Source organism: Ranitomeya imitator, chromosome 1 (assembly GCF_032444005.1).
Source record: "Ranitomeya imitator isolate aRanImi1 chromosome 1, aRanImi1.pri, whole genome shotgun sequence".
NCBI classification, from domain to species: Eukaryota; Metazoa; Chordata; class Amphibia; order Anura; family Dendrobatidae; genus Ranitomeya; species Ranitomeya imitator.
Window position 1 is genome coordinate 1,197,313,293 of NC_091282.1, and position 25,380 is coordinate 1,197,338,672.

Below are 25,380 nucleotides of genomic sequence, written 5' to 3' on the forward strand. Positions count from 1 at the left end.
GGGGGGACGGGGTGGCAGGCGTCTGTTTAGAACTGGGGGGACGGGCGGCAGTCGTCCATTTATAACTGGAGGGATGGGGTGGCAGTCCTCCATTTAAAACCAGGGGGATGGTGTGGCATTTGTCCGTTTAGAACTGGGGGACGTGGCATAAATTATCCGTTTAGAACTGGTGGGACGGGGCGGCAGGCGTCCGTTTAGAACTGGAGAGATGGGACAGCAGTCGGTCTGTTTAGAACTGGGGGGATGGGGCGGCAGGCGTCCGTTTAGAACGGGGGGGGACGGAGCGGCAGTCATCCGTTTAGAACTGGGGGGACGGGGAGGCAGTCGGTTCGTTTAAAACTGGGGTGATGGGGCTACAGGCGTCCTTTTAGAACTGGGGGGACGGGGTGGCAGGCGTCCTTTTAGAACTGGGGGGACGGGGTGGCAGGCGTCCTTTTGAACTGTGGGGGACGGGGTGGCAGGCGTCCTTTTAGAACTGGGGGGATGGGGTGGCAGGCGTCCTTTTGAACTGTGGGGGACGGGGTGGCAGTCGGTCATGCACAATACCGTCTTGTCGAATATCCATAGAACTATGTGCGGTGACTTCCGTTTCCCCCGGATTCCTACCCATCGTGAGGAGAACAAACTCTTTACGCCAATAAATCACAATAGTCATTTTTCGCTAACTTTAACAACTTTCCCATTTTCAGCAAGAAATGGAAATGAACCTCAGGGAATGCTTGTGTAGAGAACGCAGTCACTAATTAAAAGCCGCACTAATCGGGTCCACGTGGAGATGGGTGCAGCTTTCTCCAGTGCTTGTTCTGATGTACGGAATCTCGATACGATATTATAGCAGAAACCCGGATGTTTGCGCGTAAACGGCGTCCACATCGGTATTACCGCTAATTACTGCCGGAGCTGCCAGTCCGCATTGGAAACTTTAAAAAAAAAAGTAAAACATTTTTTCTTAAGTACGTGATAAATTCCCGGAAGCTGCAGAACAAACCCCTCGCCGGGGTTTTTATTTCCTAAACACTTTTTCAGCGGGTGGTGAAAGTGTTGCCCCCAAGACGTCCCCTGTGCTCTGAATGTCGCCTCTTCACATCTGTTCCAACAAATTGAGTGATTTTTTTTTTTCGGAAAGCTGTGACCGGCATCTATCATCTCTTATTACCTCCTAGAATAAAAAAAAAATATGGCTGTAAGAAACTGCTTAAAGGGGTTGTTCAGCTTTTCTACCCCCTTTAAGTAAGGTCAATAAAGTCTTGACATTGTCCAGGTGAGGAATATTCATTGTAGTCCTGGACACAATGGGCCGCTATTTGTATAATAAGCTGTATATAAGTTTACTATGCAAGAGTCAAGGAGGTGGAGCCACGCTGGCAGAAGAGTCACCATGGCCACGCCCCCAATGACTTGATTGACAGGTCTATGAACTTGTGCCTATATGAAGATCCCAAATGCGTGGTTGTCTTCAGGTTCCGGCTCATTAACGGTGAAGCGGGGTGCGCTCGACGTGGTCTCTGATTTGACCCTAGGAGAGGTCAGCAATATATTGATGACCTATTTCTTAAAAGGGTTAAACAATTTTTTTTAATTTTTTTTTTTCGATACTTAAATGGATGTATTTTGGGCAAAAAATAATGGGTTTCATTAAAAATGTTGCACAGTTCACCTTCTATAACCCCTGTATCGCTCTTTCTATTGCCTGCTGCAGAGTGAGTTAACTGAGGATCCATCAGTGAGCTCATTCTTATAGTTTGCATTACTTATGTCGTTTTTCAGTTGATTAATGACCACCGACCACATCAAAGTGCAGGGAAACAGTCAGTGGAGGTCAAATGGTGCAAAATTTGTAATAAAACCTTATTGCAAAAAAATATTTTTTAACCCCAAATGCATCCATTCGAGTAAAAAAAAAAAAAAAGTGGACAAACCCTTTTAAGCCTGCAAAACTTTTTATTTAATGGTCTTGCAGTTTCGTGGGTAAAACTTTTTGGCATTGCCGGCAAATTCATGTCCCCAATTAACTCTTTATTTGAACCCCACTTTGCTGCGTATAGGCGAGATATGGGACAGCAGCAATGTGGACGGACGCTGTGGTGATTTTCTGTTATGTATATATTATTTATATGGTGTTTTTATATTTTAACACTTTTTTTTCCCCCTTTTTTTATCACACACGGGAGATAAGTCACCTTCCTAGCATTTACAAACGTGACGTTCTTCAGATGCAGCAGAGCTGATCTTGTCATGGGGACCTTAATGTGTAGGAGAAGCTTGGAAGGTTTTTTTTTTTTTTGCATATGAGAAAAACTGATGGTAAATCCATAAAAAAATAGCAGAAAATTATTTTCTTTTTTTCTCATGCGCCATTTATGTGTTCTACTCAATGAGGCCTAAATCTTTAGCATCAACCCCAAAATAGATGACAAACCCGGCTCTGCTACGTCCGTATAAGAAGGTAACGCTGGTGGCGCGGCACAGAGTGGTGCGAGGGGCTTTGTATGCAGATGGATAAAGCTCCCGCCATGCGAGCTAAACGTTTGCTTCCTCAGGGGCCCTTTTGAGTTCATGCCATTTCCATGTTCTTGTTTCCAGTTCTCAGGACGGCTCTCGGGACTCCCCCCTCGGCTCGGTGGTCAGCAGTGACTTTGACAGCGTGTCTGTCACCACATGTAGTCTCTCCAGCGGTTACACTCAGAGGTAATGGTGTGTCCCGCGGCTGGCGCCGCTCTCCTCGCAGCGCCACGCTCTGTTCTCTCTCACTGTGACAATGACCTTTGGATTTTCCTTTTTGCCTCCATCCTGGAGGTTCTGCGGACACCTCTCCCTTCTCCTGCGGGTAATCTCCTGTGTCATCGGTGTGTTCTCTGCTTGCGGCCATACTGCGGAGATGTGGGGCAGCAGGGACAGCTCAGGTCAGACGTCACTGCCATACTGCGGAGATGTGGGGCAGCGTCTACAGCTCAGGTCAGACGTCACTGCCATACTGCGGAGATGTGGGGCAGCGGGTACAGCTTAGGTCAGATGTCACTGCCATACTGTGGAGATGTGGGGCAGCGGGTACAGCTTAGGTCAGATGTCACTGCCATACTGCGGAGATGTGGGGCAGCGGGTACAGCTTAGGTCAGATGTCACTGCCATACTGTGGAGATGTGGGGCAGCAGGGACAGCTTAGGTCAGATGTCACTGCCATACTGCGGAGATGTGGGGCAGCAGGGACAGCTCAGGTCAGACGTCACTGCCATACTGCGGAGATGTGGGGCAGCGGGTACAGCTTAGGTCAGATGTCACTGCCATACTGTGGAGATGTGGGGCAGCAGGGACAGCTTAGGTCAGACGTCACTGCCATACTGCGGAGATGTGGGGCAGCGGGTACAGCTTAGGTCAGATGTCACTGCCATACTGTGGAGATGTGGGGCAGCGGGTACAGCTTAGGTCAGATGTCACTGCCATACTGTGGAGATGTGGGGCAGCGGGTACAGCTTAGGTCAGATGTCACTGCCATACTGCGGAGATGTGGGGCAGCGGGTACAGCTTAGGTCAGATGTCACTGCCATACTGTGGAGATGTGGGGCAGCAGGGACAGCTTAGGTCAGATGTCACTGCCATACTGCGGAGATGTGGGGCAGCAGGGACAGCTCAGGTCAGACGTCACTGCCATACTGCGGAGATGTGGGGCAGCGGGTACAGCTTAGGTCAGATGTCACTGCCATACTGTGGAGATGTGGGGCAGCGGGTACAGCTTAGGTCAGATGTCACTGCCATACTGTGGAGATGTGGGGCAGCGGGTACAGCTCAGGTCAGACGTCACTGCCATACTGCGGAGATGTGGGACAGCTCAGGTCAGACGTCACTGCCATACTGCGGAGATGTGGGACAGCTCAGGTCAGACGTCACTGCCATACTGCGGAGATGTGGGACAGCTCAGGTCAGACGTCACTGCCATACTGCGGAGATGTGGGACAGCTCAGGTCAGACGTCACTGCCATACTGCGGAGATGTGGGGCAGCAGGTACAGCTTAGGTCAGACGTCACTGCCATACTGTGGAGATGTGGGGCAGCAAGGACAGCTCAGGTCAGACGTCACTGCCATACTGTGGAGATGTGGGGCAGCAAGGACAGCTCAGGTCAGACGTCGCTGCCATTCTGCGGAGATGTGGGGCAGCGGGTACAGCTCAGGTCAAACGTTACTGCCAGCGTGCGCTGGGGCATGGCTGCCGCATAGGGTGATGGGCAAGCAGCTGATTTGTATATATATGGCTACATGATATCCAGGCATTAAGTAATAAACGACATGAGGGTCTAGAGGTGTGGGGACTGTCTGTGTCCCTGGTGGTCTGCGGCAGTACCTGATGTGTAGTGTTCTAGAGCAATGAAGAGGTTAAGGTCTGTATCCTCAGTTGTCTACGGCATTGAATGGGTTAATCTCTATCCCTGGTGGTCTAAAACAGTGAAAGAGTTTGTCTGCGTCCCTCGTGGTCTGTGGCAATACCTGATGTCTTTGGGTTAATGTCAGTATCACTAGTGGTTCAGTGCAATAAAGGGGTTAATGGCTGTATCCCTGGTGGCCCAGGGCAATGAAGCTATTAATGTGTGTATACCTGGTGGCTCAGGGTAGTGAAGGGGTTAATGATGTGTCCCTGGTGGCTCAGGGCAGTGAAGGGGTTAATGTCTGTATCCCTGGTGGCTCAGGGCAGTGAAGGGGTTAATGTCAGTATCCCTGGTGGTCTGTACAGCGGCAGATGTTTGCACTGATTCCGGGGGTCTGACAGCCCAATCCATATAATCAGTAATGCCGGGTCATGTGGGGTCCGCCATAATGGGGTGAGATGAGATTCTACTCTTGTCAGCCGGAGTGTCTGTTTCCCCGATCGGCGCTGTGTAATACTGAGTGTGCCCTGTGGGGGCAGTGTAGGGGACTGAACACTTCCTGCTAGCTGTGCTCTTGGATTGAAGCTGATCACAGGGATCTCGGGTTATTTTTTGGGAGAAAACTAAAAAGTGACTTTAACTCTGATCTCTCCTCTGGAACCCGCAGGGTCCTCATCATCCGGTCTATCATTCGGCCTGGGATCCTCCAGATGACGCTGCTCTTCTCTCCATTCTGTCCGTCACGTCGTGCTCCATCTTTTTTTCCTCCTCCTACTAACACAAGAGTTCCTTCCTTCCTTCGCTTATGTCCTCTGTGCTGCTGGTAGCGAGGTCTGATGTGAGAGATGTATATGTGTGTATACGGTATTCTGCCATGATGCTAAGGACCAACTCTCCCCTCCGCCCGACTCACTGACAGATTCTCCGTTAGCTCATTCTACAGCCACAATAGTGCACACAGTGGATGCAGGAGGCAAACGGTGGGAAAAGTGTCATAAACCCGACTGCATAAAAGATATTTAGCCCTAAATAAATGCACTTAAGTAAAAAGAAAATTGTCCTGAATGATGGACAATCCCTTTAAATAAAGCGGTATTAGATAATGACAGTAGAACATCTGCAGATCAGAGGGGCCGAGCTCGCGTCTTCGCTTGATGAGTAATATGTGGTGTAATTATTCGGATTAGCTCTCCACTGATTGGCCGGTGTTATTGGCAGGAGTATTGCGGTATTATCATAGGCCGTGGTATAGGAGGCTTCTGAGTGTCGCCTTGTGGCCGAGCCTTTATCCCCAGACAGATGAGCCTTCCACTTCACAGATACCAGACATGTCACCCTGTTATTCCCCGGCTGCTCGTCTCCTCACCCTGGACGGGGTGTAAATCTCAGAGACAGCAGATTGTGTCTGTGCCACTGTCCATTCCTGCTGTCTGCGGTCATGCCATCGGCCAGAACCCTTCAATAAGTATTAGGTGGTTCCCCAGCAGCTGAGCTGTGTGTATAGTGAGGTTCTTCAGCAGCTGAGCTGTGTGGATAGTGAGGTTCTTCAGCAGCTGAGCTGTGTGGATAGTGAGGTTCTTCAGCAGCTGAGCTGGGTGGATAGTGAGGTTCTGCAGCAGCTAAGGTGTGTGTAGTGAGGTTCTGCAGCAGCTGGGGTATAGTGAGGTTCTGCAGCAGAGGGGTGTGTATAGTGAGGACCTGCACAGCAGCAGAGGCGTGTGTATAGTGAGGTTCTGCAGCAGCTCGAGTGCGTATATAGTGAGGTTCTGCAGCAGCTGGGGTGCGGGTATAGTGAGGTTCTGCGGCAGCTGGGGCGCGTGTATAGTGAGGTTTTGCGGCAGCTGAGGCGCGTGTATAGTGAGGTTCTGCGGCAGCTGGGGCGCGTGTACAGTGAGGTTCTGCGGCAGCTCGGGTGCGTGTATAGTGAGGTTCTGCAGCAGCTCGAGTGCGTGTATAGTGAGGTTCTGCAGCAGCTGGGGTGCGGGTATAGTGAGGTTCTGCGGCAGCTGGGGCGCGTGTATTGTGAGGTTCTGTGGCAGCTGGGGCGCGTGTATAGTGAGGTTCTGCGGCAGCTGAGGCGCGTGTATAGTGAGGTTCTGCGGCAGCTGGGGCGCGTGTATAGTGAGGTTCTGCAGCAGCTGGGGCGCGTGTATAGTGAGGTTCTGCGGCAGCTGAGGCGCGTGTATAGTGAGGTTCTGCGGCAGCTGGGGCGCGTGTATAGTGAGGTTCTGCGGCAGCTGGAGCGCGTGTATAGTGAGGTTCTGCGGCAGCTGGGGTGTGTGTAGTGAGGTTCTGCAGCAGAGGCGTGTGTATAGTGAGGTTCTGCAGCAGCCCGGGTGCATGTATAGTGAGGTTCTGTAGCAGCTCGGGTGCGTGTATAGTGAGGTTCTGCAGCAGCTCGGGTGCGTGTATAGTGAGGTTCTGCAGCAGCTGGGGCGCGTGTATAGTGAGGTTTTGCGGCAGCTGGGGCGCGTGTATAGTGAGGTTCTGCGGCAGCTGGAGCGCGTGTATAGTGAGGTTCTGCGGCAGCTGGGGTGTGTGTAGTGAGGTTCTGCGGCAGAGGGATGTGTATAGTGAGGTTCTGCAGCAGAGGCGTGTGTATAGTGAGGTTCTGCAGCAGCCCGGGTGCATGTATAGTGAGGTTCTGTAGCAGCTCGGGTGCGTGTATAGTGAGGTTCTGCAGCAGCTCGGGTGCGTGTATAGTGAGGTTCTGCAGCAGCTGGGGCGCGTGTATAGTGAGGTTTTGCGGCAGCTGGGGCGCGTGTATAGTGAGGTTCTGCGGCAGCTGGAGCGCGTGTATAGTGAGGTTCTGCGGCAGCTGGGGTGTGTGTAGTGAGGTTCTGCGGCAGAGGGATGTGTATAGTGAGGTTCTGCAGCAGAGGCGTGTGTATAGTGAGGTTCTGCAGCAGCCCGGGTGCATGTATAGTGAGGTTCTGTAGCAGCTCGGGTGCGTGTATAGTGAGGTTCTGCAGCAGCTCGGGTGCGTGTATAGTGAGGTTCTGCAGCAGCTGGGGCGCGTGTATAGTGAGGTTTTGCGGCAGCTGGGGCGCGTGTATAGTGAGGTTCTGCGGCAGCTGGGGCGCGTGTATAGTGAGGTTCTGCGGCAGCTGGGGTGTGTGTAGTGAGGTTCTGCGGCAGAGGCGTGTGTATAGTGAGGTTCTGCAGCAGCTCGGGTGCGTGTATAGTGAGGTTCTGCAGCAGCTCGGGTGCGTGTATAGTGAGGTTCTGCGGCAGCTGGGGCGCGTGTATAGTGAGGTTCTGTGGCAGCTGGGTGTGTATAGTGAGGTTCTGCAGCAGCAGCAGAGGCGTGTGTATAGTGAGGTTCTGCAGCAGCTCGGGTGCGTGTATAGTGAGGTTCTGCAGCAGCTCGGGTGCGTGTATAGTGAGGTTCTGCAGCAGCTCGGGTGCGTGTATAGTGAGGTTCTGCAGCAGCTCGGGTGCGTGTATAGTGAGGTTCTGCAGCAGCTCGGGTGCGTGTACAGTGAGGTTCTGCGGCAGCTGGGGCGTGTGTATAGTGAGGTTCTGAAGCAGCAGCAGAGGCGTGTGTATAGTGAGGTTCTGCAGCAGCAGACGTGTGTGTATAGTGAGGTTCTGCAGCAGCAGCAGAGGCGTGTGTATAGTGAGGTTCTGCAGCAGCAGCAGTGTGTGTATAGTGAGGTTCTGCAGCAGCTGGGGTGTTTGTAGTGAGGTTCTGCAGCCGTTCTGAGGTGTGCCACCCCCATGCTCACGTGCTGCCCACAGTGGTCCCTCTGTCCGCTCTCAGACTAACCCCTCCGCAGATGTCTGCTCTCGGATTGTAGAGATGATCCATTACCGCTGGTCCTGACCCGGTGATGACTCCATTGTTCTGCCGACAGATCGGTGATTCGGGAGCGGACATGTCACTCGTCGTCACATTGATCGCAGGATTACACATCAGTAATGGATCTGTGAGACGCTGGCGCTGCAGTGCGGCACAATTTACAGCTCTTTAATAGAGCCCCTTACACTGACTTGTACAGGAGAGGAGGGGTGCACATAAACTGTGGGGTGCTGGCACCAACGTGGAGGGTACATAGCAGAGGGAGTATTGGGGTCTGCCTTTTTTGGTCCCCTGGCCACTTACAGTTCCAAGAAGTCGCACTGGACCCTGATGGATCGTGGGTTTGTATGAGGACCCCCATGCGGATGTCTCCTCATGTTGTCTGTATGCTCAGTACAGCAGGGGCTGCAGTGAACGGGACGTGATCATCAGAGCCATTTCTATAGACTATTGAAGTGTCCAGAGAGTTTTGGACTGCCTCCCCTCCTCTGCCAGCAGAGCTGTATACAGAGCTTTATGGTTGTATAGTGTTACTATTCGCCTTATCTACCCCTATATCAGTACATTAAACTCTCCCGCCCTCTAAGGATCATGAGATCACTCGTTCTGTCACAGCCTGTACAGCAAAGCTGACAAGTGAGCTGCCGAGAACAGTAAGTGTCATCCTATTATACTGGCTTATATTCCGTACAATACCCCCATACTGCTGCTGTGCGTTACATGGGGGGGGGGAGGGCAATATTTGAGTTATTTTTTATTAGTATGATGCTTTTGCAAAAGGGGAGCATAGCACTGACTTTCCACTGATGCGGGGGCTTCGTCCATACCACACAACATCCACAATATTTCCATAGCCAACTGGTAAAGACAAAAGGATACATGGGTTAGGAGAAGTAGTTTACGACAAACTAGGACTTATAGCGATGGCGGACAGATTGCACCCGCTCCATTTGGCGTCAAGCACAATACAGGAGTCAATCTTCCTTTTTGCTTCATGGCAGACCAGCCTCTCCTCCACTACCTTGGACAGGTCAATATTCTATCAGGGTCTGAATGAATTTTGGGGGTCTGATGTAGCTGCAAGGCATTTGGGCTGTGTGTGATTTTTGACTCCCGTGTAGTCCGTACTGACGACATCACCACCATACCTTGTATGGAGTGGTCGACGGTTTGTAGACCATACCTTATATGGAGTGGTCGGCAGTTTGTAAACCATACCTTATATGGAGTGGTCGGCAGTTTGTGGACCATACCTTATATGGAGTGGTCGGCAGTTTGTAGACCATACCTTATATGGAGTGGTCGGCAGTTTGTAGACCATACCTTATATGGAGTGGTCGGCAGTTTGTAGACCATACCTTATATGGAGTGGTCGGCAGTTTGTAGACCATACCTTATATGGAGTGGTCGGCAGTTTGTAGACCATACCTTATATGGAGTGGTCGGCAGTTTGTAGACCATACCTTTATATGGAGTGGTCGGCAGTTTGTAGACCATACCTTTATATGGAGTGGTCGGCAGTTTGTAGACCATACCTTATATGGAGTGGTCGGCAGTTTGTAGACCATACCTTATATGGAGTGGTCGGCAGTTTGTAGACCATACCTTATATGGAGTGGTCGGCAGTTTGTAGACCATACCTTATATGGAGTGGTCGGCAGTTTGTAGACCATACCTTATATGGAGTGGTCGGCAGTTTGTAGACCATACCTTATATGGAGTGGTCGGCAGTTTGTAGACCATACCTTTATATGGAGTGGTCGGCGGTTCGTAGTTTCCCGGTTTGAATTGAATTGTGTTTCGGAATGCCTGACTCCTCCCTTTTTGGAAGTTTTCTTCTTGATGATTGGACGGCGGCTATGAATGACCCCTCCCAGAATCTCATCCCGCGATTGTCACGTTGTGTCTGTAGTAATGACAGCTGAGGCGAAGGCTCGTTGCGCTGTGATAGAAATCTGTATTTCTCCTATGCGGTGTCGGTGCGCTCTCCTGAGCTTTCCTCTCTCTGCTCTGATAATACATCACTAACCGTCTGGCTACTGCTGATGATTATTATTATTTTTCTCCTGTTCTTCTTCCCCCGTCATGTCTCCCCCAGCAGCCTGATGACCAGCTCCTGCTCGTCAGATGACATTGATCAGGAGGAAATACAACTGGCGCTGAAGGCTGCAAAGATTGCTTCCAGACAGAAGATCCGATCCCGCTTCCACAGCAGCAATGACCTCATTCACCGGCTCTTTGTCTGCATCTCAGGTGCGTCCCCTCCTGCAGTCGGCGCGGAGTGATCGCTGCTCTGCACCTTCCAGATGAGACTCCTCACTTGTGTACATATGTGATAACAAGATGATTGACATATAGAAGGAGAAAATGACAGACTAAACCAATATTCCATGATCTGAAAAAAATAAAAATAAAAATAGCGCCTCTCCTGAGCATAGGCTGGGTCTGGTATTGTAGCATTTATTTTAATTGGGATGAACTGCAGTACCAGGAGCCGTCGTGGACAAGATTGGCGCTGTTTTTAAAAGAAAAATGAAACGCACCCTATTTCCTAATCTACAAATTGCATAATTGGTCTCACTCATTTTAGTGATCAAAAAATATATGTATTTTAAAATAAAATCATGCGAAAATGAGACTTTGGTTGTATATCTTATCAGAGAAATCTGCTCATTTCTCCTCCTGGACGGATATCAAAATGTTCAATTCACTGGGAAAATGTGACTTCAATGAATACAGATGTTGCCATTACTGAGATAGGTGACAATTGGTGCTCATGATGTTCTATGGAGAAGTGTAACTCATTTCATGAGAACTTGCAGTAGAATGTCGACCTCTAGCTCCTCCCTCCTCCATAGAATTTGAAAAGCACCAACTGTCATCTCCTATGTCAGGCTCCTCCCTCGCCATAAAACTTTATAAGCACCAACTGTCATTTCCTATCTCAGGCTCCTCCCTCCCCATAAAACTTTATAAGCACCAACTGTCATTTCCTATCTCAGGCTCCTCCCTCCCCATAAAACTTTGAGCACCAACTGTCATTTCCTGTCTCAGGCTCCTCCCTCCCCATAAAACTTTCTAAGCACCAACTGTCACCTCCTATTTCAGGCTCCTCCCTCCCCATAAAACTTTATAAGCACAAGTGTCATTTCCTATATCAGGCTCCTCCCTCCCCATAAAACTTTATAAGCACCAACTGTCACCTCCTATTTCAGGCTCCTCCCTCCCCTTAAAACTTTGTAAGCACCAGCTGTCCTCTTCTATCTCAGGCTGCTCCCTCCCTATAAAACTTTATAAGCACCAACTGTCATCTCCTATCTCAGGCTCCTCCCTCCCCATAAAACTTTATAAGCACCAACTGTCACCTCCTATCTCAGGCTCCTTCATCTCCATAGAACTTTATAAGCACCAACTGTCACCTCCTATCTCAGGCTCCTTCATCTCCATAGAACTTTATAAGCACCAACTGTCACCTCCTATCTCAGGCTCCTCCCTCCCCATAGAACTTTATAAGCACCAACTGTCACCTCCTATGTCAGGCTCCTCCCTCCCAATAAAACTTTATAAGCACCAACTGTAATTTCTTATCTCAGGCTCCTCCCCATAGAACTTTATAAGCACCAACTGTCATCTCCTATCTCAGGCTCCTCCCTCCCCATAGAACTTTATGAGCACCAACTGTCACCTCCTATCTCCCCCCCCCAATAGGGCTTCTTTACGCTCATACTTCCTCTCCAAAAGAGTTTTCAGCAGCTTTCTTATCATCAGAGTCTGGATTACAATGACAATACCATAGCTAATACCTTTGCACACGCTCATTTAATGCTTCAATATAAAAGACAGGGGCGGGGTCTTTTCATTGTGGCTAATGTACATGTGTTGTGTCCTGAAACAACAGGAAGTATGAGTCTAAAAACAAAAAATCCCTAGTGGCCAGTGTGAGAATTTGCAAGATTTCTATTTTTTGCGATGGCAGCGCACAAGTTACCGTGACGTGCAAGTCGCAGAATATCCTAATGTTCCAAAAGTTCTGGTTTTTTTTTTTATTTGTTCTAGAAACCACCCCACTTTAGTCCATGGGCTGTGTCTTATTGGCCATGTATACTAGACACAGTTCATGGTGTGTACCAGGAATTCGGTATACAGGATCCTCGGGGGATCTTTATATTGATTTGCATAATTACTATTCAAGCCATGCCCTCTTGCATAAATGATCCTTGGGGGCATGTCTTTGTACTGTTTTGCATAATTACTATGTGAGCAATGCCTTTTTTTGGTTACAGGATCCTCGGGGGGGCGTGTCTTTGTGCTGTTTTGCATAATTACTATGTGAGCCATGCCTTTTTTGGTTACAGGATCCTCGGGGGGGCGTGTCTTTGTGCTGTTTTGCATAATTACTATGTGAGCCATGTCCTCTTGAAAACCCCTAAAAATGATCGCTAACTATAAAGGCCCATAAGTGGTATGAGCGTGTACTGTGAGTGTGCGGTGCCCCCTGTGTTCTGGGTAGTGCCATTGACCCCTCCGTGGTGGTCTTTGAGTCTCTGTGTTGTGCTCGGCCCCTCATCTTTTTTAGGTTGAGCTCCCTGATAAACCCATTATGCCGCTAAGCTCGTTCTTCCTCCCCTGTGGCCCTCAGGAGTTGCCGATCAGTTGCAGACTAATTATGCGAGTGATCTAAGAAGCATTCTGAAGACGCTGTTTGAAGTCATGGCCACCAAGCAAGAAGTGGACGACAAGGGGAAGCAGAAGAAAGGTACTCGGCATCACTATAGATACTGGGATCTGCACAATGCAACCCTAAAGGGTAAAAAAAACTGCTCTCTTCCCAAAACAGCGCCACACCTGTGTATGGGTTAGGACTGGTATTGCAGCTTAGCTTCGATAATATGAAAAAGGCCTAGCTGCAATACCACAAATGTCCTGTACACATTCATGGCGCTGTTTATGACAGAAATCAGCCATCTTTTCCTCATCTTGTGCAATTCCTTTAATTGGTGGAGCTCTCCTCCAGAAGGAAGGAAATGCTGTTCACTTATGGGAAGCTATCCTGTAAATCAGTGTCTGACCCATGGAAAAGCCCTGTAGCGTGACCAGGCTTAACTACCAAAGCTACGCCTGTCTCCTGGCCAGTGAGGGGTCAGGTTATGTTTAATGGAGTGAGATATATGGAGCGATGTCCCATAAACTGTGCAATGTCTCCCTCTAGTGGTGATCACATAGAATGTAGCCCATAACTTTGTATTAAATGTGGCAGCAGTTCAACTTCTTGTAATTTATTCTTACAAAGGGCAAATAACTTTGTGCCAAGTAGTAAATATAATATGAGACATTTTTATATTCTGACCTCTTTTTTTTTTTTTCTTGCCTTAAATATATGAGCCCTAAATACAGGCCCTTTCTCACCCCTTAGGCATTCTTTCAGTAACTATAGCAACATGATGGAGCCTTTGCTCCCAAGGGTTGCATATTAATGACGTATCCATAGTATAGGACATCAGTGGGGGTCCGACATCCGGCACCCCCAGGATAAGCTATAAGATATTGGCTCTGTAAGTAATATACAGGGTGGATCACAGCAGCTCTGTACATTACATCCGGTCACCGGCTGATTGGAGACGGTGTCGGGGTCGGACCCCCACCGGTCTCATATTGATGACCTATCCTACAGACCGGTCATCAGTAAAGTCCCCATTAACCTTTTGTATAATTACAATTATAATAGGCCGATCTGAGGCTGCACGTCTGTTATTCAGGCATTAAAAGGGGCATTATTACTAGACATAAACACGTTAAAGGGATCCAAGGGGACCCCGGACGTCTACCATCAAGGGAGAGCCAGGACCACCTCCATACACCTTAGATGTTTGTCTGCTCGCACCGAAATCTGTGTACGGCCAGCTGTGCGCTTTATGGGAAGGAGTCTTCTCTGTTAGAGCACACATCCCATTCCCGGTTTGGAGACGTGACTGACGGACGCCCCTTTTTTTTTTTTTTTTGCAGTGAGCCAGGGACTAAGGAGCGCTGCACTAGAAGACTGTGCTCTCTGCCAGGAGACCATCTCCTCTTCAGAGCTGGCTGCCAAGGCTCGGGACGGGGACTTTGAAGGTATGGACCGACATATTGTGCTTCTTCATGAAAAATTGTCAGACATCTGCTTTATGTTCCTAATCTTTGTTGGGTACACAAATAACAGATGGCCGCCCCTAGGGAAAATCAGCGGTGTCCCCCGACGCACGTTCATACTTTCTCTTAGCGAAGAGTCTCCTCTCGGCAGTTGTTGACCCTCCTGTAGACACATGCACTTATTAGATCCTCTAGGACGTACGTCGTACACACTAGGGCTATGGAAACAGATATTGGAATGTTCAACTGCATTACTACAATCCAGTCTGTAATTACACATCTGAGGATCTTGTACATTTTGATCAAATTGTGTGAGGCCATCTGCCAGGGACGAGACAGCGTCTTCAGAGGAGAACAGAGGATCTCTCCACAGCATTCAACACTGATCATCAGCTCCTCCTCACTATGCTCCGCTCCATCAGCCTCAAGGACACCGTTCTCTCCTGGTTCTCCTCCTATCTCTCTGACCGATCCTTCACTGTATGTTTTGCTGGTTCCTCCTCCTCTCACCTTCCCCTTACTGTTGGGGTTCCTCAAGGATCAGTCCTAGGCCCTCTTCTCTTCTCTCTGTATACTGCCCCTATTGGACAAACAATCAGTAGATTTGGTTTCCAGTACCATCTCTATGCTGACGACACCCAATTATACACTTCTCCTGTTATCACGCCGACATTTTTAGAAAACACCAGTGATTGTCTTACCGCTGTCTCTAACATCATGTCCTCCCTCTATCTGAAACTAAACCTGTCAAAAACTGAACTCCTCGTGTTCTCTCCCTCTACTAACCTACCTTTGCCTGACATTGCCATCTCCGTGTGCGGTTCCACCATTACTCCAAAGCAACATGCCCGCTGCCTTGGGGTCATAATTGATTCCGAGCTTTCATTCACTCCCCACATCCGATCACTGGCTCGCTCTTCTTACCTGCATCTCAAAAACATTTCTAGAATTCACCCTTTTCTTAATTTCGACTCTGCAAAAACTCTTACTGTTTCACTTATTCATTCTCGTCTGGACTATTGTAACTCTCTACTAATCGGCCTCCCTCTTACCAAACTCTCCGCGCTCCAATCTGTCCTGAATGCTGCTGCCAGGATCGTATTGTAGGCCCCTTAAAAAATAGTGAGGAAAGAATGGTTGTAGATGACGAGGAAAAAGCTAACATATTAAACACCTTCTTCTCCACGGTATTCACGGTGGAAAATGAAATGCTAGGTGAAATCCCAAGAAACAATGAAAACCCTATATTAAGAGTCACCAATCTAACCCAAGAAGAGGTGCGAAACCGGCTAAATAAGATTAAAATAGATAAATCTCCGGGTCCGGATGGCATACACCCACGAGTACTAAGAGAACTAAGTAATGTAATAGATAAACCATTATTTCTCATTTTTAGTGACTCTATAGCGACAGGGTCTGTTCCGCAGGATTGGCGCATAGCAAATGTGGTGCCAATATTCAAAAAGGGCTCTAAAAGTGAACCTGGAAATTATAGGCCAGTAAGTCTAACCTCTATTGTTGGTAAAATATTTGAAGGGTTTCTGAGGGATGTTATTCTGGATTATCTCAATGAGAATAACTGTTTAACTCCATATCAGCATGGGTTTATGAGAAATCGCTCCTGTCAAACCAATCTAATCAGTTTTTATGAAGAGGTAAGCTATAGGCTGGACCACGGTGAGTCATTGGACGTGGTATATCTCGATTTTTCCAAAGCGTTTGATACCGTGCCGCACAAGAGGTTGGTACACAAAATGAGAATGCTTGGTCTGGGGGAAAATGTGTGTAAATGGGTTAGTAACTGGCTTAGTGATAGAAAGCAGAGGGTGGTTATAAATGGTATAGTCTCTAACTGGGTCGCTGTGACCAGTGGGGTACCGCAGGGGTTGGTATTGGGACCTGTTCTCTTCAACATATTCATTAATGATCTGGTAGAAGGTTTACACAGTAAAATATCAATATTTGCAGATGATACAAAACTATGTAAAGCAGTTAATACAAGAGAAGATAGTATTCTGCTACAGATGGATCTGGATAAGTTGGAAACTTGGGCTGAAAGGTGGCAGATGAGGTTTAACAATGATAAATGTAAGGTTATACACATGGGAAGAGGGAATCAATATCACCATTACACACTGAACGGGAAACCACTGGGTAAATCTGACAGGGAGAAGGACTTGGGGATCCTAGTTAATGATAAACTTACCTGGAGCAGCCAGTGCCAGGCAGCAGCTGCCAAGGCAAACAGGATCATGGGGTGCATTAAAAGAGGTCTGGATACACATGATGAGAGCATTATACTGCCTCTGTACAAATCCCTAGTTAGACCGCACATGGAGTACTGTGTCCAGTTTTGGGCACCGGTGCTCAGGAAGGATATAATGGAACTAGAGAGAGTACAAAGGAGGGCAACAAAATTAATAAAGGGGATGGGAGAACTACAATACCCAGATAGATTAGCGAAATTAGGATTATTTAGTCTAGAAAAAAGACGACTCAGGGGCGATCTAATAACCATGTATAAGTATATAAGGGGACAATACAAATATCTCGCTGAGGATCTGTTTATACCAAGGAAGGTGACGGGCACAAGGGGGCATTCTTTGCGTCTGGAGGAGAGAAGGTTTTTCCACCAACATAGAAGAGGATTCTTTACTGTTAGGGCAATGAGAATCTGGAATTGCTTGCCTGAGGAGGTGGTGATGGCGAACTCAGTCGAGGGGTTCAAGAGAGGCCTGGATGTCTTCCTGGAGCAGAACAATATTGTATCATACAATTATTAGGTTCTGTAGAAGGACGTAGATCTGGGGATTTATAGGCTGAACTGGATGGACAAATGTCTTTTTTCGGCCTTACTAACTATGTTACTATGTTACTATGTATGTATTCCTCACCAACCGTTACACCGATGCCTCTACCTTTACCTCTACCTGGTTACCCATCCACTCAAGAATCCAGTACAAAACTACTACCCTCATCCACAAAGCTCTCCATGGCTCAGCACCACCCTACATCTCCTCCCTGGTATCAGTCTACCACCCTACCCGTGCCCTCTGCTCCGCTAATGACCTCAGGTTAGCATACCCAATAATCAGAACCTCCCACTCCCGTCTCCAAGACTTTACACGTGCTGCGCCGATTCTTTGGAATGCACTACCTAGGTTAATACGATTAATCCCCAATCCTCAGTTTTAAGCGTGCCCTAAAAACGCATTTGTTCAGATTGGCCTACCGCCTCAACGCATTAACCTAACGATCCCTGTGTGGCCCATTAAAAAAAACAGACAAAAACCTTAAACCATAATCAGGTTCCTCACATCATGTTCTCATACACTTTATACAGTTAATAGCCCTCTGTGTCTGTACTGTTACATTTTTTATTTTTTTACTTTTTGTTGCAAAGCTTTGTTTTGTGCTCCTCAGATCCTCCTGACTGGGTACCGGATGAGGTCTGCAGTCTGTGCACTGCGTGTAAAGCTCCTTTTACAGTCATCCGCAGGAAACACCACTGTCGCAGTTGCGGCAAGGTAAGTGATTGTCGGAGCACTCGGTTATCTCGGACGCTTCTATTAAGAAGGTGCGTGCATGAACGAACGCCACGCCATTCAGCCAGTCCGAACCCCAGTGATCGGGAAGTTGGCCACAATCCACAGATAACTTCCAAAATTGAGACTATCCCTTTAAGGAATTACCCCACGAGCTACTTTCTTATATGTAACCGAGATTTCAAGGAATCTTATTTTTTTTTTTACTGCTGAATTGATCGTACAGGATGTATGTGTATGTGAGGGCAGGCCGCAGTGTCCACACAGGAGAAATATAGATCACCTGGTCACTGTCTGCCACAAGGTCAGACCACTCTACTCCCGCTGCTATCTTCTCACCTGTGATCTGGTTATGGAGTAACCTTGCCCTGATCCAAGAGTGTATTAGACAGAGAAAAAAAAGATGTTATATGGACCTGCTCACCTTTGTCCAACATTAGTTTCCTATGAAGTCACTAAGAGCCGAAGTACGTTTTTGTAGCTTTGTACCTGAAAATTGGCACAAAAAAAAATAAAGCAAAGAAACAGCAAATTTACTGTTGGCCAAAAAAAAGTGCTTTAATTCCACGGCCAAAGTTGCTGACTTGGCGGTTCAGGAAATGGTTTACGGCGCCGGACTCGTCCCGCGCGGGTTGCAGGCGCAGCTCCGTATAATGAGCAGATATAGTTCGCGCCCGCTCTTCTACTCTGTGTATTGCGCTTACATATATATTTCACAAACGTGATGAATCGTGAAGCGATCACCGGCCCCCGGCTGGTAAAATAAAGGCGGATTTGATAGAAATGGACTGTAAAGATGTTGGATGGTTCTTCTCTTCGTTATTTATTCTGCTCTTGTCCATTATCTCACTGCAAGGTCAGGATTATAGGGGGCACCGGCCGTACGAGGGGCTGCAGAGTTATACCTGGGCAAAAGTGAATTGAGTTGTGGTGCACTACCGATGCCATAGAAGTGAATGCAGCTTATGTCGTGCATATGTGCACTGCTGCTCCTCTAAAAGTGAATGGAGCTGTGGTCACACATGGGCACTGACACTCTCCTAGAAGTCAACAGTAGAGATGGGCGGACCCTTAGATGTTCGGGTCCGGCGGGTTCTGCCGAACAGTTAAAAAAAAAAAAAAAAAAGTTTAGCTACCAAAACAGTACACTGACCCGAGCTCGGACCTCATTCACTTGAATGGGGACCCGAACATCCAGTGTTTTCTATGCTGTCATCTGCATAACAGCACGGCAAACACTGCTTCTGATCGGCAGTAAAATCATTAGCTTCTGTCAGACAGCTGCCGTTCTCACACTGTCAAATGACAGCAAGCGCCAGCAGCTGATTGGAGGTAAAAAGTTTACCTCCGGGCACTGGCATCAGCTGATGGGACTACTGCTCCTATCAACCTACGCCTGCTGCCGCTAATAACGTCTGGGGATTAATAGTTTTCAACCTGGATGGTGCCAAGATGCGACCGTCCAGGCTAAGCACCACTGATGAATGAGCTGCTGCGAGCGCAGCGTCCGTGACCGGCGGTCACTTCATAGAGGTTACCTCCGGTCACTGATGCTGCGTTCCCACCGGGGCTAAACTGTGATGACCTCCCTCCGGTGAGATCACCACTAGCACTGTGAGGAAAAAGCCTCACTGTGTAAAGGTATGTTCACCGCAGCCCATTGTCCCGGCTGGGAAGGCAGCCTCAGTGACCGGAGGTAACCTCGATGATGTCACCGCCGGTCACTGGTGCTTCGCTCGCAGCAGCTCTTTCACCAATGGTTCTCAGCCTGGATGGTTTCATCTTGGCACCGTCCAGGTTGAAAACTATTAATCCCCAGACATGGATTATGGCGTGGCACAGAACGTACGACAGGTGGGGGATATTGTTGTTGTTTTTTTTTGTTTTTGTTTTTTTATTACAAGAGACAAGGGCTTCAGTGGAATTAGGCGTTAGGTGAGTATAACTGTGTATGTTATTTTTAAATAAAAATGGAAAACTGTGTGTTTTTGTTTTATTTCAAATAAAAGACTTTATTCTGGCTGTGTCTTTATTTACCGTACAACTATAGGATTAGTAATGGATGAGAAAAAAAATATATAGAAAAGCACGTCAGTAGAAAAATAATTCTTTTTTTTTTTCTTCTCTTCCAGATCTTTTGTTCTCGCTGCTCTTCCCATTCTGCTCCATTACCGCGATACGGGCAGATGAAGCCGGTCCGTGTCTGTACGCACTGTTACATGTTCCACGTCACTCCCTTCTACAGTGACAAAGCTGCCGTTTGATGCCATGATCCCACCGGGGGGGGGGAGGAACCCGGGCCAAGAATTTTCACTGAATACAGACTGGAGGCATGCCGGCTTTAATTTATACTTTTATTATTATTTATACAGAGAAATTTTGATTGTTTTTTTTTTTTTGTTTGTTTTTATTTTTAATTTCTCTCAAGCTGCTAAAAGATAAAAAAAAGGATGATATGCGTGCCTCTCAGCTTCAGTACAGTCTTCCATTTTGTTCCGGCACGGGCACACCAAACGCCATGACACAGAAGACTACAAAGAATATGACTTCACGGATGTCACTGCATCACGGCTTACCTTAAACATTTAAGATTGTAGCATCTGTCACAGCACTGCTGTAAAGCATGGCAGCACCTCTGATCGCTGGGAAACCCCGCCCCCGAGGAACCTCTCTTCCATTATATACATTACATTCGTCTGCTCTGTCGAGCAGAATCAAGATGGTTTAGGAAAATCTAGATTCTAGGGTTTGTGGGGCCGTTACAGTCCACGCGCTGCAGTTTGTTTGGGTTTTTTTGCTTTCCTAGTTTACAGCAATAACTTTCCACTACAGACATACTACTGCTGTCACATTCAGAAATTTTCTTCATCTGTTCACCGTCGTGTTCTTTTATATAGGGAGTGGTATTGTAATCCTGACGAAGTTGTTGTCCTGCCTATTTTATTAAGCCAAAGAGCAAATTTAAGACCGACAACCACAGAGCTAGAAATGTGCTCACTGCAGTTGTCACTTCCCATCCCCCACTCCTCTTGGCAGCCCGTTCAAAAAGCATAGCTCTGCCGAGGCTGACGGTGACACTTAAGAATGCTCTTCCCACTTGCAAGAAGAATCTTGATGCATGATCGGAATTGAATCCCTTTTTGTTATTTTTTGTTTGACGGAAAGTAATATTTAATTATAATTTTGTTTTGTTTGTTTTTTAACATCAGAATTGGTAATACCTGTACAGAAAGCAATTGCTCGTAAGCCATTTGATATAAAATACTGCTTTTGATGCAAAGCTTATTAGAGCATTTTAAAGGGAAACCTGCCTTCAGGGTCGTGCATTGTCCTTAATCAATTCAGTGTGATGGAACCTCAGGGGCGGGGCAATACCTTGTCACATGGTTCCAACTCTTGAACAGTTTAAAAAATGTTTCCTACAATCCCATTATAAAGTTGTTTTTTTGTTTGTTTTTTTTACATGGATCCACATCGTGCCCCAACTATAGCTCCGCATGGGACCGGCTGTAAAAAGGGGTGTTCTAGCCAAAAACTTTCATCACCTATCCGCTTGAAAGTTGATAATTATCAAATCAGTGAGGGAACTGATTGCTGTGGCCCTTACCAGGGGACCCCGATCCTGTACCCTCTCAAAGAGGGATACAAGCAGCCGATCTGACCCTCATCTGCTTAGTGAATGGGTGAATATTTTTGGATGGAATATCCCTTTAAATCCACTTCCTAAGAAACTGAAGCCAACGTCATGATATCGTTGGGACCATTGTGGGTTTTATCAGAATTCTGTTGTTTTTTTTTTTAACCTTTTAGCCTAGTTTGACTCATTTGTTCTTATTTCATAAATTTTAATTGATGCATCCCGGGGGTTAAAAAAAAAAAAGAAAAACAAACACATGGCCAATCACATCCAAGAAAAGTGACACTCTCATCTATGGGCTGTGCATTATATTTCTGCCCGGTCTCTTTTAAATTAATGCTGCAATACCACTCACTGCCTGCTGACCAGAGTGGCGCTGTTTTTGATTTACACAATATATTCTTCTCCAGTCCCTTCCAAATTTGGGAAGACTTCTCTCACTTATACCCACCGACGGGTCTGTACAGTGTATGATCTGCTGTATATGAGACGTATTGCTTAGTTTCTTCGAATTTTTGTTCCATTCTGCCGTATTACCCCGCGGACTGCGCACGCGTCACATGCTGCTCACTTTAAATGGAGATAATTGCACTTAATATCACCCGTAACCTTTTGCGTAGGGTACAACAAAAATTTAGAAATGGTCTAATAGACTACAATAAAAGATATTGACTCTTCACCTAAGAAACTTGCATCCTACCTGTGAAATCAAGACTTTAAAATATTATTTTGGGTAAAATCTGGTAAAAGAAAAAAAAACATAAGGACTTGTTCACACGTTGCATTTTGCTGTGAAAAAAACAAACTGCAGCATTTTACGGTACCAGCAAACTTTGAGAGTTGTGAAGTCTTATACACACGCTGCTTATCATTTTTCCTTGCAGATTTGAGCCATCAAAGCGTTTTTTGTCTTTTTTTTTTTTTTTGCAGGAGGTCAATCCTTTCAGCGTTTTTCACTCATTCAAATGCAAAAGATTTTTTTTTTGCAGCATTTTTGCTTTAAAAAAAAATAAAGAAATACAAAAAACTGTTCTTGTTCACCCTACACTCACCCCCGGTCCAGCGCGGAGTCTCCGCTGCGGCTCCCGATGTCTGTTATGGTCACTGTAGCAAATCTGTGATCTCAGCGACTCTGACCTAGTTGATGGCGTGAGCTTCTTAGCTCACAGATTGGCTGCAGCGCCAAAAATTATAACTCAAAAATTCCCATGAACTTGTACATTAAGTCCATACTGTCCTCCACTCGGATGTAGCCAAATGGCTTGAGCCGCCTGACCACAAAAAAAGTACTATAACTGGCAACTACGTCAGCTGCCAGTTATAGTTTCTTCTCCCCTGGTTAACATCCAGTTCAATCTAGAGCTATTTTTTGCCGTGGCCAGAACAGGATAGTGGAGAACGGTTTGAAAACTCCGGTTAAGTTAAGGAAGTAAATCTTTGGGTGACTATGAAGCTCCTTGGTGAAAAGTTGACATTTTGTCTTTACATAATTCAGAAATATTTCTTAAGATCTTCAAACTGTGAGACCAATGGTGACGTATCCGTACTGACCAAACTCCTGATACGTTCCCAGACTGGTGTCTATTATCGACCAACTATGATCAGTCTTTACGTTCCCCAACTTTACCAGGAGGAAGGACAGCGAGAAGACAACATTACCCTCCGAAAATAATGCCCTTCAGGTAGAGCTGCACCAAGTCCTAAACACTGGAATTTCCCTGTCCGGGGATCTGATGTCTAATTGTGGCTTATGTTGTGGAAAGTTGTGATTTCCATGCTCTTTGTGCATACGTTCACTTGTTGTTGTACACCGAGAGTCGTCAATAAAGTTGTGTACATTGTCCATGTTCTATGGGCGAGCTCCAATGGGTCGTAGACTGGACTTTGATGAACTGGACTCGGTCGTCTTGTGCTGTAGCTGTACAATTGCACTTTCTGGAGGACTTCTTCCACGGTTTCTTCACAGCTGCTATAAAAATGAACCTTGTTCTTGACTCCCGGTTGCACACTTTATTTGGTCACTTTTGAGCTGTTCTATAAACCTGATACTGACAAATATATTTGTGAGTTTTGGGGCTTTTTCCCCAAAGGACGGTTCTAATAGTTTCAGTGTTGGTGTCCAAAGATGAAATACAAAAATAGATTATTTGCCCTTGGTGGGACTATTGAGTCCACTGATGCCACTTTGGGTTCTTTCTTAGGATGTCAAAATCTTTCAATCCAGCCTTCCAAAATTTTTACATGGAATTCTTGGGGGGCATTATAATTTGGATATCTAGACTAGCTCTGCCCCTATATGAGACCCATCTCTGGTCTTAGGTGGCAACTTCTATGTGGCGCAATAATTCAGAAAAAAATAGGATTGTCCAAGTTGGACCATTTTTGGCCAAACCCCTATTTTTCCTCTTAGATGAGCAGAATTTTTCAGAAGCTGCTTATCCCCATCATAGAACTAACGTGCCGATCGGTGGAAGGCTAGACCTCGATAACGACCAACCTAATGACAATCGTCGGCTGTCGTGTCTGTGGCTGGTTATGGTGACCAGTATCAGATCTTTATACTCGTGTATGTAACTAAACTTTTATTTATTTTTTTATAATTTTGTCTATTTTGGAAATTTATGAAACTTCATGAATCACTTTATTAGGGGATTTGTCTTCATTCCTGTAAAAAAAAAAAAAAAATCATGTAAGTGGCTTTAAAAATCATGCTACTCCCCAGTCTAGACCATATTAATTTGGAGTACAGATGATGGCAGTGAATGGTTCGGCTCCGCGCCTATGTCTCGCTACCGCTATACAACAACTTTGGCCATGACACTTGTTCCGAGCCAAGGTTCGCTGCGTTCCATTGCTACATCGCGGGACAGCACAAGGGAATGGGGTCGACCTGGAGGGTGCTGCAAGAAATATGCAAGTCTCAAGAAGTCCAGCTTCTTCTGATTTTGTATTTTTTTTTTGCAACTTGCTTGTTGCAGGACCCTCGAGGTCGCAATGCAACTTATCCAATCCCTTGTATTGCGGCACCAAGCGAATTTTGGCGACACGTGTCATCGCAAAGCCCTTGTTGAATTTTGGGGATATGCTGCTGCAGGAAAACACTCAGAACATGGCAGGCGGTGAGTGATCCTTTCACTGCCATCATCTGTACTCCACGTTCGTATGTTCTGTAAATAGACCGGGTTTGGATGTTTTTTTTTGTTTTTTTTTTTTTTACAAGAATGAAAACAAGTCCCCTAATAATAATAGTGATTTGCAAAGTTTTAGAACTTTCCGTATTGGAGAAAAAAGGACAAAAAATTGAATTCACCCTCCGCCAGACATATTCCCTGGCCAATAAACAATTTGTGTGGTGTTCCAAAAATGCTTGGATAAATGGGACCTACTATTGGGTTGTAAATGTTGGCAAAGAACTTTTACAGCTAAGAAAACTTCTTTACATGGTGGAATCCCAGCGCTCCGTGCCGCCTGCTTATTACACATGTTAATTTCCCATTGCCATAAATGTAGCCTTGGATGAGGATCTGCTGGATCGCCGGATTCTACCGATGACCGACATTCACACTTATATCTCAGGCTTCACTCTGCAATAGTTCTTGCCGTTTATTTTCGTGCTTGGTTTCGATCGCACAGCGGACACAATATGCAGAAAGCTGTGATGTAGAACAATGTTATTTCATGGATTGTACTTTATTTATTTACAGCCTGTTTGTTTTTTTTTCTTTTTGTAAATTAAATAAATCTGAAAAAAATTAAAAAAAACTTTCCATATATCTATTTACTGATCTCAGATGCTGTACAGTAGTTTCTTATGTATATACTGAGATTTCTGTAATGAAAAGCACAATACTAATCGCCTCGGAGGGAGACTTCTGTCTTGTAATAACTTAAGATGATTAAAATGATGGTAA

The 25,380-nt window shown here is 46.5% G+C and overlaps 1 protein-coding gene across 3 annotated transcripts in view; it reads left to right on the plus strand.

Moving 5' to 3' along the window:
• Window positions 1–24,138, plus strand: part of ZFYVE28 (zinc finger FYVE-type containing 28) — a 160,910-nt gene extending 136,772 nt beyond the window's left edge. Inside the window, exons 9-14 of one of the 3 annotated variants that reach the window (XM_069744873.1) lie at window positions 2,584–2,688; window positions 10,260–10,414; window positions 12,801–12,917; window positions 14,165–14,269; window positions 17,711–17,814; window positions 19,965–23,333. In XM_069744873.1, the coding sequence (XP_069600974.1) occupies window positions 2,584–2,688; window positions 10,260–10,414; window positions 12,801–12,917; window positions 14,165–14,269; window positions 17,711–17,814; window positions 19,965–20,096 (718 nt within the window). In that variant the 3' untranslated portion in view covers window positions 20,097–23,333. Of the gene's footprint in view, window positions 1–2,583; window positions 2,689–10,259; window positions 10,415–12,800; window positions 12,918–14,164; window positions 14,270–17,710; window positions 17,815–19,964 lie in introns of all 3 variants that reach the window. The other 2 variants (XM_069744874.1, XM_069744875.1) reach the window with 2 other exon arrangements.
• The last annotated feature ends 1,242 nt before the right edge of the window (window positions 24,139–25,380 follow it).